The sequence below is a fragment of the Lactuca saligna genome, chromosome 1 (assembly GCF_052625555.1).
Source record: "Lactuca saligna cultivar CGN05327 chromosome 1, ASM5262555v1, whole genome shotgun sequence".
NCBI lineage: Eukaryota > Viridiplantae > Streptophyta > Magnoliopsida > Asterales > Asteraceae > Lactuca > Lactuca saligna.
The window spans coordinates 78087650-78104153 of NC_136417.1; the positions used below are offsets into that span (position 1 = coordinate 78087650).

Below are 16504 nucleotides of genomic sequence, written 5' to 3' on the forward strand. Positions count from 1 at the left end.
TTTCAGCATTCATGTATTGAAAGTTCATATATAAGCATGAGAATTTACATACATCATCATCGTTATCATCCTTCTTTCAGGACGGGTAGTACCACCTTCTTTATTTATATATAGCTTCATCCCACCATAGGATGTAGTTACATCAATATTCCTGTTCATAGAGTATCTGGTCCTTTTCCTCTAATCATATCTTAGAAAGTCCCAAGTCTTTAGACCTAAACGTGATTGAAACATCAAGATAAGTAATACAATTCTTGTGTAATTTTATGAGTTTTTGCTAGATGAGCACAAGCAATGATCACATCACACAACCACACTTCATAATCAAGTGTATTGAGTCCCGAATGAAAGTCATTCTTGTTTTCCAACTTCAAACGAAGAGTTGCAACAACTTCTTCAAAGGAGAATTCCACAAACTTAATCTTATCAATATCAACATTGGGTTAATAAGGTATTGGGATCTTTGATTTGTGTGATGCAGGGACGGAGACGGTCAACCTCTTACTTTTTTTTAATGTATTATTGTCATTAGTGCTCCTTTGGTTCATGTTGCGAGGTGGTGTGGCTTTTATATGCCCTTGCTTTTTTTTCTTATGTGGATCGACTAATTTGGTTCTCTTCTCTTCGTTTTAGAGTAGAGTGAAAAAACATTTAGGTTGTGTTTCCTTTATGGTGGCGTATATGGTGTTGAGGAATACACATCTGTCCCAAATTATAGTTCATCTTTTCTTTTTAGTTTGTTCCAAAATAATAGTCTACTTCTAAAAATAAATAACATTTTTATCAAAATACCCTTCATTATTAGTTAACCAGCTAAGCATTTAATAGAACATTAAATGTCAAGTTTCCATTAAATGTAAAATAAGAACAAAATTGTCATTTTATTATATAAAGTTAGTGATAATTAATGTTTTCTTAATCTGTGTGTTTTTTGGTTGTGGATAATAATTTTGAAACAGATGGAGTATATATCTAATAGGTGTAGCAAGGCTTGTCGATTGGTACTTCCTTTGTTGGGTGTACTAAGTTGATTGAGGTTTGGAAGTGCATTGCTACTTGGTGAAATGTTCGGTGCCAAACTCAGTTTTCTATGCAATCTCTTGTTGATTGGTCAGATACGGTCAACTAAGGAGTGGTCAAAGGAAGGTTTTTTTTATGACTGGTGATCATAACAACTTTTTGGCACTTGTGGAATTTTTGAAATTCCATTTTTTTTGGAAGTGTTATTCCTAGAAAATTTTACATTTTTGATGATATTATGCACAGGTCCTATTTTTGGATTTCTAATAGGTGTAGCAAGGCTAAGATTTGATGAACTTTGTGGTTACATAATCATCCTTCGCTTCTATTCCATTGTCCATTTGTAATAAATTAATTTGATAATCATATTCTGTAATCAGATAAGAGCACGTGTAGATCCAAACTGTAACAATATATTAACTCTATGATATGATGTTTGCAACATATTATCCATATGATGAACCACAAATATGAGGAAAATATGGATTTTATATATCAAATTCTCTTAACACAACCGCTGAATAGATTCAGATAGAATTAATTAACACAAACATTGCAGATAAACATGACTCATGATACCAACCCTTCATGCTCCTTATTCTCTACTCCTGCATATATGCACGGGAAGAATCGAAGACTTAACCCGTAAAATATTATGAAATATGCAAACTATATTTACTTTTTTTTATGTATATTCAATTTTTTAAAGAAATTTGAGTAAATTACACGAAAGATCCCTATGGTTTGGGGTAAATTACATGAATGGTCCCTATAGTTTAGGGCTTCGAGTTATATGTTTGGATTTCTTAAATTGGACTTATATTAGTTGTATTTAGGTGGGATAGTTTAAGCCCATGGGCTTTACTAATAAAAATGTATTTATGTGGCTTAGTTTAATTAAGCCCATGGGCTAAATAAATTCCATACAAATGTATTTTGGATTTTTCCGTTTAACTACTTAAATATTTTTTTGGTTTAAATAATTGAATGTTTGTTTATTTTTTTTAAAAGACAGCTACATAGAATTTTTATTTATTTTATAAGACCATTATAATTTAAAGAAGAATTTTTATATTAAGTAACCATTAAAATTTTGATTTTTCTTATAAAAACCAACTTTAATAAGAAAAATATTATCCCGATTGTTTTTTGCAATTCATTACAGGTAAAAGGTACAAACATTCGGTGTTTTCTTGAAAATAAAACAACTCTTAAACAAAAAAACAAACTTTAGTTGTTTCTATGAAATTTGGCCTATGAAAAAAATCGTAATCTTATCACGTGTTTAATTTAATAGAAAATGTAATGTCTAAACACACCTTTAGGGTTTGAGATAACCAAAACTTAAAGGTACCAATTTAGAACATCCACAATAGGAAAAGAGAGTTTTTTTAAATGCTTTTATATGTTATTTAGTTACAATTTGTTGAAAAATATGGAACCCACAAAATCATTGAAAAAGCTTATAAGAAGAGCTTGTTAATTAGCAAGCAACTTGAAAAAACTTTAGTTTTAAAAGACTTCCTCTGTAGCTTTTTCAATTTTCAAAAGTTTTTTGGTTTGAAAGAGAGTGAATCTCATAAAATACCTTAGGTTGCGTTTAGTTACGGAAAACAATTTTCATTTTCCGTTTTTTGTTTTCCCTTTTCAATTTTCATTTTCCGTTTTCATTTTTCATTGAAAAATTTAGAGAACGCGTTTAGTTAAACTTATTCATTTTTCATTTTCAGTTTTACAAAATTAGAAAATGTGTTTAGATGTCTATTTTTCTATCGGTTTTCATTTTAAAAAAAACGGTAATGGTAGTAGGGTGTGGGTGGGGGCGCGTGACGGTAGCGGATCGGCGGCGGTGGTGGTGATGACATGCGATGGTGGTGGCGGCGTCAATTTTGTCAGTGGTGGTGGTGCTAGTGACGGGTTAGTGGTGGTGATGGTGATGGTAGGTCGGTGATTGTTGTGGTGGTGTTGGGTGGGTGGGGGTGCGAGTGTGTGTGTATGTGTGTTTGTGGGGGTAGGTGTAGGTTTGTGTGTGTGTGGGTGTGTGTGTCTGTGAGGGTGGGGGTGGGGGTAGGTGTGGGTGTGTGGGTGTGTGGGTATGTATGTGTGTGTGTGTGTGTGGATGGGTATGTATGTGCGTGTGTGGGAGTTGGTGTGTGTGTGTGTGTGCGGGTGTGTGTGTGTGGATATGTATGTGTAAGTGTGTGTGTTTGTGGGTTGGTGTATGTGTGTGTGGGTATGTATGTGTGTGTGGGTTGGGGTGTGTGTGTGTGTGTGAGTGGGTATGTATGTGTGTGTTTGTGGGTTGGTGTGTGTGTGTGTGTGTGTGTGCGGGTGGGGGTGTTAAGGTGGGGGTAGGTAGAAGTGGATGGGGTGAAGTCGGTGTGTGTTTATAGAAAAATTTTGGAATTAGAAAAATATGGAAAACAATGATTATCAGTTTTCCAAAATTTTCCAACTTCTTTGTAATTTTAGAAAACGGAGTGAAAAATTTAGAAAAATAGACGAACTAAACGCGTTTTCAAAATTCTTATTTTTCTTGGAAAATTTTTCCGGAAAACGGTCCATTTTTCCGCAACTAAACGCACCCTTATATTTTCTGTATTTTCATGATTAAACTTCAACTTTCTTTTTTTTTTTCCTCTAAAAAAGACACTGAACTTTCTTTTTTTTTTCTCTAAAAAAGACAATGTATGTTTTCACTTTTTTCGATAAGACCCTCAACTTTATCTTTTTTTACAAAAATTATCAGCCTTCTGACTGTTTCCAAAAACCCATAAACTTTTTTAGTTTTTTCCAAAATTTAAAAAAAAAAAAAAAACTCACATTTTACAAGTTTTTCGGGTTAATATCATAAAAGACCATATATTTTTTGTTTTTTTCCACATTAAACCTCAAATTTATTTTGTCTGAAAAAAATCTTTTATTTTTTTATTTTTCCAATCTAACCCTTCTAGTTATTTTTTTCCAAAAAAATTTGTGAAATGCGATGGTTTTTTGAGAAAAACTAAAAAAAGTTAAGGGCTTATTTGGAAGCAGTTAGCAGTTCGAGGGGTTTTTTCTGAAAAAAAAAAGATAAAGTTGAGGGTATTTTCGGAAAAAATAAAAAAATACAAAGTTTTTTCAGGCAAAAAATAAAGCTAAGGTTTAATCCGGAAAAAAAAACACAAAATATAAAACCTTTTAAAGACTAACCCAGTTTTTTTTGGATAAATGTGGGCCACATAGGAAAAATTGAAAAAAAATGCATCGTCTCTTTTAGGAAAAAAATAAAGTTTAATCCGGAAAAAACGCAAAATACAACATTTTTTATGAGATTAACCCTTGAAAAAGCTATGAAAAAACTCCTAATGTGGATATAATTTAGAAATTTAGGTTATATTCATGTATTGAAAATTCATATGTAACACAATAGAATTCACATACCTCATCATCATCATCATCATCATCCTTCTTCTTAAGCCGAGTAGTACCACCTTCTTTCTTTATAGGCAGTTTCATCTCACCAAAAGGTGTACTTACATCAATGTTCCCTTTCATAGAGTATCCAGTCCCTTTTCCTCTAATCATATCCCAAATAGCAGAACCCAAATCTTTAGGCCTAAAAGTAATCGGAACATCAAGATAAGTAATCCCATTCTTTTCAAGCTTCTGAGTTTTCGCCAGCTCAGCACCTCCAATACTCTCCCCACACAACCACACCTCATAATCAAGCGCATTCAATCCCAAATCAAAGTCGTTCTTGTTTTCCAGCTTCAAATGGAGAGTTGCAATGGTTTCTTCAAAGGAGAATTTCTCAAACTTGATTTTATCAATATCAACATCGGGTTTATAAGGTATTGGGATCTCCCCTTTTTTCTCAAGAGGAATAGTGATTCTTCCGAAAACAGGGACATCAATGATTAGGTCAACTTTGATTTTGTAAGGTATGATGCTTCCAGGTTGAATTTCTTTATATGTGTTCTTGATGTCTTCGTAGATTAAACAGAGTGGGATTTGAACAGTTTCTGAACCATGTGCACGGATTGTGCCAGCATCAGGGATTAATCCAGAGATTAGTTTTCTTCCATCACTTTCGATTAAGTAGTTGATGTCGATGAGAGGAATTGGAATGGGGTTAGGGTTTGTGACAAGAATATCGACAATAAGATCACATTGTTTGAGGTTGATTTTGGGGACATGAATTGCAGAGACATCGGCAGTTGGTTTTCCAAATCCGATTGTCTCTTCAATCTTTTCCCCAATATCTTGAATGAACTCCTTTACTTTCCCTAGAAATCCAGTATTCTCTTCACCTTCTTCGTTTTCATTCTTCTTAGCACCTCGTTCGATTATCTCTGGTTTATCGTCTGATGACATACCTAAAATAACAAAAGACTAAGTATGACGCAAAATTCCAACGAATATAATGCAGAACAACAACTTGCTTACAACAGCTTGTGTTTTTTTGTTCTTATACTTTTGAAATATATCATACACCAATCGATCGGTCTACTATGTTTAAGTTCATAGAAATAGTCAAAGCGAAAATAGAAATACTAGCAAACAAATTGACTATGGAACTTCAACAAAAATTCTATCTTCATCCTTCAGCCGTTTGGCAATCGGATAGTTATCGAATGAGAGATCGAATCAAAGCAAAGCAAAACAAGAAAAGAATGGGATTACTTATCCTCGCATCAAAATTACCGATTGCTCAAAGATTACAGAATGAGAGATCGAATCAACGCAAAACAACAAAATTTTGACTAGATTGAGTGAATTGACTTCACGAGAGTTCACAGATTTGGATTCAGCTCATAAAAAATAAGTAATTGAAACTGCAACTAAAGATCAGGAACTTATTTTCGCATCAAAATTACCGATTGCTCAAACAAGTAACAGATTATAATAAGAAACAGTACCTGCAGTTTCTTTGTTAATCGCGAAATTGAACTTGAATCTGCAACGATCGGAGGAGATTACAATAAGTATAAGAATTAAAACGCAATTCTAGATCGGAACAAGTTGTGCAGATCTAATTAGATGTACGATTGATGAAAATAGCGAGAGGTGAGAGAGAGGGCACCTGTTGTAGTCTGAAGATCTCAACTGTGTGTTTGTGTGTGTCTGAACTTTTTATGATAGTCCCGCCTTAAATACGTCAGTCTACCGTCCATCTGATCACAATTTACACGCTTAATCCACGGCTATTTTAATTTTTTTTTTCTTCGATTTTTAAAATAAATTTGAAAAATAATCTGTCATTTTAGCAAGAATTCTTTTTAATATTTCTTTAAACACTTGTGTATTAAGTTTATTTTTTTGTATTATTTTGTTGTTTTGATCTATTTTTAGTCGTGTATCATTATTTATGTTTATTGAGGCTAACTTATTAAACTATTCCTATCGGTGAGGATGAGGATGATTCTTATGAGCTTTTTTTTTACCTTGTTTTATTGATTAATTAATTAATATAACAAAGATTATAAATTGTTTTTTTTATAAATTTGAGACAAATATATTCTTTTTAAATGCAATAACCCTTTTATATTACCTTAAAGAACGAAGGGCGCCTTTAGTACTTTATCATATGTTATCAAAGTTGTGAAGATGACGTGTCCTATTTTCATTATATAATTGATAGCGAAGATAACATCTCTAATCTAATAAAAAAACCTTAATTGCCACCTGTCCATTCTACATCAATTTTCTTGAAAAAGTCAAATTACTCTTATACCCCGGCTTCTTTTTTCTCTTTTCGTTTGATCCGTATTTTTGTAACTGATTTGTCATTTTAATATAATTTTATTGCATACCTTATTGAACTAGTTGCGATAAACGTTCTTCAATTTCGGCCTAAAATTCATCTCATCATTCAATAGGAATCCCTACAAAAAGGAATTGATAAGCTTTGAAATTTCTATTACCTTCGAATCTTATCTTCGAAACTATGAATTTCAAATTCCGAATAATCTGACGGTTAATATTAACATATACAATTTCAACTATTATATCTTCTATTTTAAATTAGACTTCCATCAATTATCTTGCACATTATCATTTATATTTAAGGTATAAATATTTCAGTTCTTTATAACAATCGATTAGAAAGACTTTCTGTCACAAATCATCTGCAAAAGACATAAGCAAAAAAAAGATCAGCCTTCTCATCACTCGATTTTGTCGAATCCTTTTAATCTGTGTAGGATGCATATACAATTTCAACCATTATATCATCTATTTTAAATTAGATTTCCATCGATTATCTTGCGCATTATCATTTCTATTTACGGTAGAAATATTCCAGTTCTTTATAACAATCGATTAGAAAGACTATCTATCGTAAATCCTCTGCAAAAGACATAAGCAAAAAAAGATCAGCCTTCTCATCACTCGATTTTGTCGAATCCTTTTAATCTGTGTAAGATGCTTTTTTTCGAAATTATATGTTTTTACTAATGTATATGTTTCTTGGTTGAATCCTTATAATCTGGATGTTTGATTATGTTTTCTATTTTACATGTTTTTTTTGCTAATTTATATATTTTTTGGTTGAATGTTTCACCTCTTAAGTTATTGTATTCATCTTAATATGGTTGTTTTTCATTTTTTTTTTTGGTTTCATTAATCAAATTTATTGAAAATTCTAAATACATTTTTATTCATCTGTTTCTATGTTTGCAACTTAACCAAAAATGGTAAAGTTATGAAGAACGAATAATGTTTTTTTATTTTGAGATGAACAAGTTTATAAAAACCAATAATGCCTTTTTTTTTAATTTCTTCCATTTAAATCATAACGTTCATTTACCTCATAGATGTGAAGTTTTGTAAGAACAATTGTTTTTATCTTTTTAATGAGGGGCAAAAAGAGGAAAAAATAAGATTACTCCAAACATGTTTTCATTATTGTCCTCTCTTTGCTTGCTTTTAACTTTTTCAACTTTTTTTAGGATAAATTTATATAAACCAGTAATGTTTTTATTATTTCTTTCTTTTAATTCATCATGTTTTGTGATTTACCTCGTTGATGTGAAGTTGTATACCATCCAAATTTTGAGCTTATTTATGGCTATAGCATGTTAAATCAACTCTTATCCATGCTGTAAAAATAACCATATTATCATTCATGTTTAAACTACATGTTTGTGATATGTTATTTCAGTAAAACATAGTGATCTATTATGTATTTTGTTTAACGTATATTCATAAAATTTTCAATGAACTCACTTTGATTTGTTTAATAGCAAAGCTATTTATCCGTTTTTATGTTTATAACTTTAAAAAAAAGGTAAAAGTTCTTAGACGAAGATGGGGAATAAGAACAATTGTTTCTATCTTTTTGACAAGGGGCGAAATAGAAATATTATAAGATAATTCCAAATATGTTTTCATTGTAGGATGTTATTTTTGGTAAAATAAGTTGATTTGATCGTTATATATATTTATGCATATCTGATTTCTTTTTCTTTTTTTTCTGAAAATCTATTAAGCGTTGAGCCACCGCGTCAAACTGAAAATCATAGATAAAATACACAATACATGATATAGCATATTATGGTCCTGTTGTGTAATATAATGACAATTCCTACAACTGTGATTTATAGGGATGATTCCTACATATGTTAGCATCTTACTTTCATTATATGTTGTATTTTTTTAAAATGAAATCATTGATAGGAAGTAAAAATTGGGTGTTTAATAAATATATTATGTTTAATAAATTATGTGATAATATATTAAACTATTACAAATCCTAAAATCTTAGTTTGCCATCCCACTTATTTGAAAGAGTTTTTCATTCCTTTAACTACTTTAAAGATCCAAATCGTAGTAACCGTATCAAATGCTTATACATTTCTAAAAAATAAAATATTTCACTTCTATTTGTATCCATCTCATAAAAACCATTTCTAGTGAATTTTATATTATCAACAGTTTTGGGTTATATTATTGATTTACTGAATATGTGCTTTTTAAGGGTAATGATTTAATTCATTTACTCCATTTTTAAAACATTTAACTTTAACTCAAATAATAACCTTATATTATGTACACAACTGTTATATATTCCAATACTGCCCCTTAAAAGTCAATCTGTTCACCATGTTATTTTTATCATGGACAATTCATGTAATGTAGAAATATATAATTATTTTATTTTTCTCGAAATTAGGGGATATTATATATTTACTTATTTAAAAATATAAATTCATCTAACAATCAAAATGTAAATTTTAAGCAACATCACCTAGAAATGCATCCGTTGCCTCATATATGGTTTTCGTACTTCAATGTATATGGGGTTCTTGGTTAACCTGATTAAAATTAAAATAACTAACGGATTATTTACAAAAAATGGTTCATTCATGTTACAATCTCCTAAATCAACATGTATGCAATAAATTGTGCCACAAGGACAATAATATAATTATATTTTTAATTTTTCATATATCAATGTCATTTTCATTATTGATTGTGTTTTTGTTTACAAATAATTCAACTTTATATTATGTTTCATAAATCATAATCATATTAAATGTCTTGGCATAGATAATGTATATCAGCTAATCAAATATATATATATATATATATATATATATATATATATATATATATATATATATATATATTAATTTTCAATGATCAATAATAAAGTTTTAAAAGAAACTAAAATCTTATTAATTTAATACAATTTTAAAAATATTTTACCTGTGATTCCCACGGGTTGTAAACTAGTAATAAATTATATATGAATCATTATATTTTTGGTAGTTTCACTGTTAATCACACTATTATTTTAATTTTAGAAAATAAGATCAATGTACTTGATATTCTTCATTTATGAATGAATTATTTTAAATTGTACCCATGTACTTGATTTTTGATTTTCTTCATTTATGAATGAATTATTTTCGATGATTAAGACTATGTTTTATGAACAACTGAAAAAGGTAGTAATGGCTAAAAAGCTAGATAGTAGTCAATAAACTACTTGTTAAAAAATAATATCCCGTAAAAACCAATTGAATAAGATAATTGTCACATATAAAATTGCATAAAAATATATGTATAAAAATTAGTGTTATATAAATAGTAAATGTCGATGTTATAAAAATCTCGACAATCCCTTATTACTTTTTGATTAATCCGCCAGGCAGTATGCAACTAACTATGCGGTGTTTAGCATTTAACCACTGCCTAGAAAACTAGTGAAGTTGTTGAAGCCGATAAATCTTTACATCTTAAAGAAAATTTACCTTAATAAATAAACTATTTGAAGAACTATTGGTGTTATATTAATCATACCAACTTATTTTGTTATCATATTAGTCATATTTACCTACTTTGTATGATATTAGTTATATTTATTTATATTAAATTTAATTGATTTGCAATTTAGAGTTCTTGACTAGTCACCGACTAATCTCTAATCGTTTATAGACCGATTTAGATCCACCTAGCGACTTTTACAATCTTGATAAATGTTGTTTTTTGTAAAATTTAAAAGGAAAAAAAAAACTTCAAAAGCTCATTGGAACACCATTTTGAGTAGCTTCTAAAAAAGTTAGTTGATAAACAACTCTTTTGTTTGTCAAACATGACAATCTAAAAAAGTTTGAAAAATAAATCAGCTTATAAGTCTGGAGGGAGTCCATCTCTCCCAACATACATGTCACCTAGGCGCCACATCATCATTTTTCTGTTTCGTCAACTCTATCTCTCTCAACCCACAACACATGGAATTCAACTCATTCGTTAGTATAATTTTAATGCATGTTGTGCACGTGTATGGAATAGACAATATGGGTTGAAGATAAGGTTTTCTAACACACACACACACATCATGTATATTTAGCGGTTCCACACACCAAGAAAAGGTGTTCAGGGAGGTAACACTGGTATATCCCCCATTTAGAGTTTTACCCAACTCGACTCCAAGCTCTAAGCTCGTTGTGATGTGCTAAACATAGTGTTTGCATACGATGTATAATTTTTTTATTATTTGCCACACAAAATCAACCTAGAATTAACATCCAATATGCTACTTATGATTTCTCCATTCTAGTTTTCTTCATCCCAAATCAAGCATAAAATCAAATCCAATCGTGGAAATGTTGAAGCAACCAAATGGAATAAAAACAAGGAATGTAATCCTTATAAAACAAGAACAAGAAATCAAAATCTTGAATAGTTGAACCTACCATAAAAAAATTAAAAAAAAAACAAACAAACAAACAAGAACTTAAAACTAAACCTTCGTTCCCACTCATATTTGATCAACCTCTAATGTTTTTTCTAGCCTTTAGATCCATCATTATTCATAAACCCCTTCAACAAATCGACCATGCAAGAAATCAATCCCCTTCAATAAACCTTCAAATAAGTTACAAACTTTGATGAACGTGTAAATCATACCCTTCAACAAATATACAAGCAAGATGTTAAACCCACGGAAGAAATCATTTTAAGAACATCATCACAAGAATGTTTACCAAGAAAAAATTTAAAATTTAGGAAAGAAATCATTTTGGTATCTACCCAAATTAGATTGTTCAATATCCTCTAAAAGTATACACAACATCAACTTTATTGTACTACCAATTATGCATGAACATATGTGATCACTTACAAAAAAATATATTAAAATAAAATGAAATAAATAATATATTTAGTATGGGTAAGATTTTATTACTAACATTTTGTGCAAGACTCAAAGAAACATACCATACAAGATCTTGACAGACATCTTGGTCACGATCATAAAGGTTATTGACTAATCTATTTTCTATTTTATAATATTCCTTCTACTTTGAATCATGTATTGAAAACGTCAACATAGACCTAGTCAAAGCGATACCCTCATGAGAAGTTCAAAATAAAAGACTTACTCTACTTAGATCTTAAAGGAGAAGATAAAGGTAGATTTTTAGCAAAGTAGTTAATAGTTTTTAGGAACAGTCATGTATAAATAAAGAGCTATTCCAATATATGTACACACACAAAACACTCTCACTAACTAGCAGCTATCAATAAAGCTCACTTACATTATACTAGTCCATTAAATCAATAAAATATATAAGACAACTTAATGATTGTAAGATCTTGAGGTTTTATATTAGAGATCTTTCCTAATATCAAGGGCTTTCCTCATACATCTTATGTGCATCATTTTCATTGTTTCATTTCTAAGTAATTATGGCACCATAACTTGAACATATTGAATAAATTGGTTGAAATCACCATTGGCTATTTATTTACCAAAACAATTTGGCACCTGCCATAGGGTTGTGGTGTTATTACTCCTAAAATTTCATTGACCAAATCGCCTCATGAAGAATGTCCACTTTATGTATCACAACCTTAACTACCATGACTTTGCAAAGCACCCCATATATCATTATCAATGGGTACAAATCATCTGGAAAGGGGGACAATCTACTTCATGATATGCATTCACATCAACCATGACAACTTCTAACATTCTGAGAGAAGTAATCGCAAGTTACCCATATTCTCATCTCCAATGAAGAAATTCTGAATACTCTTAATCAAAAATAGAAAGACACGAAATCCTGACTTTCATGGATGTATCCTCCCGATTCCAACATGTTGGGGTCAAAAATAGCTCAGTCTCAGTGATGTGTAGGAAAGGTTTCCTAGTCGCAGTCGAATGTCGTAGACGCTAGGGGGCGGAATGTGATATATGTACAAAGGTAGCGCCTTTCCTAACACTAATTGCTTTTGGGAGAGTTGGTAGCGCCCGAGTTCCAATAAGTGGTATTAGAGCTAGGGTCGCGAGTTCGATTCTATTAAAGAGCAATTTCTTGGGGGGGGGGGGGGGGTTGTTGGGTTAAAAATGGCTCAGTCTTTGTGATGTGTAGGGAAGGTTTCTTAGTCGCAGTCAAATGTCGTAGGTGCTAGAGGGCTGCCTGTGATATATGTAAAAAGGTAGCACCTTTCTTAACACCAATTGGTTTTGGGAGACTTGCTAGCGCCTGAGGTCTAATACAACAAACTCAAATGGAAACATCACACTAGGAGGACATAGCCTTCATGATTCCTGTAGGTACATATTGCTATATTGTTATGCCATTTGGTCTAAAATATGCAAGTTCAACTTATCAAAGATTTATGAACAAAATGTTCAAAGATAAAATATGAACAACCATGGAAGTATACATAGATGACATGGTGGTAAAATCCAAAATTTATGAAGATCAAGTGAAAGATCTTATGGAAGCATTATACATCCTAGAAAAATACAACGTGAAGCTCAACCCCACAAAGTGTCATTTTTGAGTAAGATAAGGAAAACTTGTGGGCTATATGGTAACTAAAAGGGGAATATAAGTTAATGTAGAACAAATAAAAGAAATTATCAATATAAACTCTCCAATGTCAACTAAAGATACTCAGAGGCTGACATGCAGAGTAGCAACACTCAATAGGTTCATTTTAAAATCATCAGAAAAAGGCAAACCATTTTACAAAATCTTAAGTATAAAAAGTTCGAATAGATAACAAAGCATTAAAAAAACCTTATATGAATTGAAATATATATATATATATATATATATATCCTCTTAGTATTAGTTAAAGTGATAAATGGAGAAACACTATATGTATACCTAAATGTCTCGTCAAGTGCATTGAGTGTTAGCAGATTTATATGTATTATTATTAGTGTCATTGTGTTAAACATATAAGGTAGAGAAGTGGGTTGGTTTGCGCTTCCAAGCCAAGCCCAAGGGGGATGTTGGGCCGATGTTGTTTCTGGAACTTTTCTAAAGGCCGGATGGTCTTGAGGATAATTATTTTTGGAGTGGGTGTGCATGGTTGGCCTACTGCTAAGTAGCCCATGGTTGTTAGAGGTAGGCCCGCTCTACATTTGGTTCAGCTAGAATGGAGGTGGTTTAGCCCACTGCTGAAGAAATAATGCATGTGGATATGCCCACTGTTGACAATTAGGCACCGATTGATGTGTGGGATAAAAGACCAATCGACCTTGGTATGAGTCTGTTGGTTGGAGTTAATCTTTAAATATGTTTCATATTGAGTTTTTATTCAAAGTGAATTTCAAAAACATAAGGTTTTAGTAGTGTTTAGAAAGTTTGGAAAGAAAACAACCAAAGATGATGAAAAATAAGACAAACTTTATAGAGTTTGATTCCTCAAGGAAGGCTTGAATGTTGTAGATGAATGAAAGTAAAATTTCATCTTTAGTAATCCATCAACAATGCTTCAACTTGATGTAGATGCTAGTCCATAAATTCTTAAGCACTTAAGCTTTATCTTCATAACTAAAATATAAACTTAAAGAGAGAAAATGCATGCAAGTATTCTACCACCTTTTACTAAAGAGAAGATAAAAGAAAGAGAGAGCGAACTTACGTTTCTGGCATACACAAATTGAAAGCCTTTCAATCCTTCATAAAGCTATTATTTTAAGCATAAGTCCTTAGAACTTTAAATATAACATGTCCCTAAAGTCTAGTTGTGTCCCATGCTTATTAAGACATTTTTTTTTTTACTTTTGATTAAAGAAATCAAAAAAACATTCTTCTTTTATTCATTCTTATAAAGATATAAAAGAAGAAAAAGTTTATAAATTTTGTAAACTTCTGTTATAAAATATAAACTTTAGCTTTTGGCTAAAAGAAAAAAAATCTTTCTAGTGCAAAATAATGTACATGACTTAATAAATCATATCATATGATATATTGTGTTAATTTCCATTTAAAACTAATATTTCCATGAAGTAAATAATTTTGAATTAATCATAAGAGTTTGTTGAATATTTATTAAAATCAATTTATAATAAATAATCAATTGTTGTTGTTAGTGTGACTCTTTAAGATCATATATTATCTAGCAATATCATTTTATAATGACTCTGGGTCATATCGATCTTTCATTTCCTCACATGCATCAATAATAGTCCCATCTCCATCTGCCATGATTTGTTAAAGTTTTACCAATGGTATGGGAAGCAACGTAAAGAAGGGAATGGGAGGAAGTGTTGCTTTCTTTGGTGGGTTTGATGACCGGATTTTTGGCTAATTGGATTTCCTCGACAGAGAGTGTGGATCGAAGCTCAAAAAGAGATGATTTAGGTTTTGGTATGCCAAGGAATATTTTCCAAACTATCAATTTTGTGATTAGACCGTTTAAGGCATATGTAATAAGATTTATGTACTTGATGGTTTCTCCTATACCTTCAAGAAGATCTACAAGTTTCTTCACTTTCTCACAATAGATGTGAATAGTAAGATCTCCCTCTGAACCACCATCTTATGACTTCCTTCATGACTCTGACATTTTTCCTAACCTTCATTAGATTCTATCTCCCATTTCTCCTTCATCTGACCCCCCGTAACATGCAGATGACCCCCTCCCCTAACTTCTTGTCCAGCTACACCACATCTCTCACCTCATCCGTTCCCTCCCCCTCCGCCAACACTCCCCTTTGACTCATCACATACACACTCATTCCAAAAGTGGCATCGTCAAACCAACCCAATGCCTTAATCTTCATACCGCCTCTCTCTCTCTCTCTCTCTCTCGTTATCTCTCTCTTATACTAAGGTTACATTTATAGGATTTCAAAAGATCTAAACTGGCATAAAGCCATGAATGAGGAATATAATGCTCTTATTACAAAGGTACTTGGGTTCTTGTTCCACGACCATCGGAAGTGAATGCAGTTGGATTTATGTGGCTCTTTAAAGGAAAGTTTAATGATAATGGTTCTCTCTCGGGCTATAAAGCACTTTTAGTTGCTAACGCTCGTAGACAACAACATGACATTTATTATGATGAGACTTTTAGTCTGGTTGTCAAACCGGCCACTATACAGATCGTTCTCAGTTTGGCTGTCTCTAAACACAGGCTTATTCATCAGCTTGACGTGAAGAATGCATTTATTCATAGTCACCTTCATGTGACAGTTTACATGCACCAACCCCTAGTTTTTGAGACTCCCAATATCCTTATTATGTATGTCATTTACAATGATCGTTATATGGTCTAAAACAATCCTTGGTTTGCTTAGCATGCTCTCTACATGAGTTTTCAGCATAGCTTCACCGATTCTTCTATGTTCATCCACCACTTGGGTGTATCTACTGCATACCTTCTTTAATATGTTGATGACATTGTGTTAACTGCTTCTTCTACAACACTCCTTCACTCCATCATTGTTCAACTTAGCAAAGATTTCTCCATGATTGACCTTAGGGCCCTTATTACTTTCGTGGGATGTTTGTAACCCGCTCCTCTCATGGTCTCTTCCTGTCTCAGCGAAAAATGTGCATCAAAGATCCTTGAGCGGGTTAATATGCTTCAGTGAAATCTAGCGCGTACAATTACAAAGACCACTCATAAGTTGGATGTTATTGGACCTCCCGTTGTGGATCCTTCTCTTTATCATAATCTTGCCGACGTTCTTCAGTACCTTACTTTCACCCGACCAGACATCGCTTTTACTATATAACAAAATTTC

At 31.7% G+C, this 16504-nt stretch overlaps 1 protein-coding gene across 2 annotated transcripts; it reads right to left on the reverse strand.

Annotated features, from left to right (window-relative positions):
* Positions 1–1491: 1491 nt before the first annotated feature.
* LOC145040262 (Late embryogenesis abundant protein, group 2) lies at positions 1492–6202 on the reverse strand. Of its 2 annotated transcripts, none has more exons than XM_078988219.1 (4): positions 6086–6202; positions 5922–5959; positions 4444–5378; positions 1492–1625 (listed from the first exon to the last, which is right to left on the reverse strand). In XM_078988219.1, exons 3-4 carry the CDS (start codon positions 5374–5376, stop codon positions 1623–1625), a joined length of 936 nt encoding a protein of 311 aa, XP_078844345.1. In that variant the 5' UTR covers positions 5377–5378; positions 5922–5959; positions 6086–6202; the 3' UTR covers positions 1492–1622. The 2 variants fall into 2 exon arrangements, with proteins under 2 accessions (XP_078844345.1, XP_078844342.1); XM_078988216.1 differs by having other exon boundaries at positions 1492–1628.
* Between the last annotated feature and the right edge of the window lie 10302 nt (positions 6203–16504).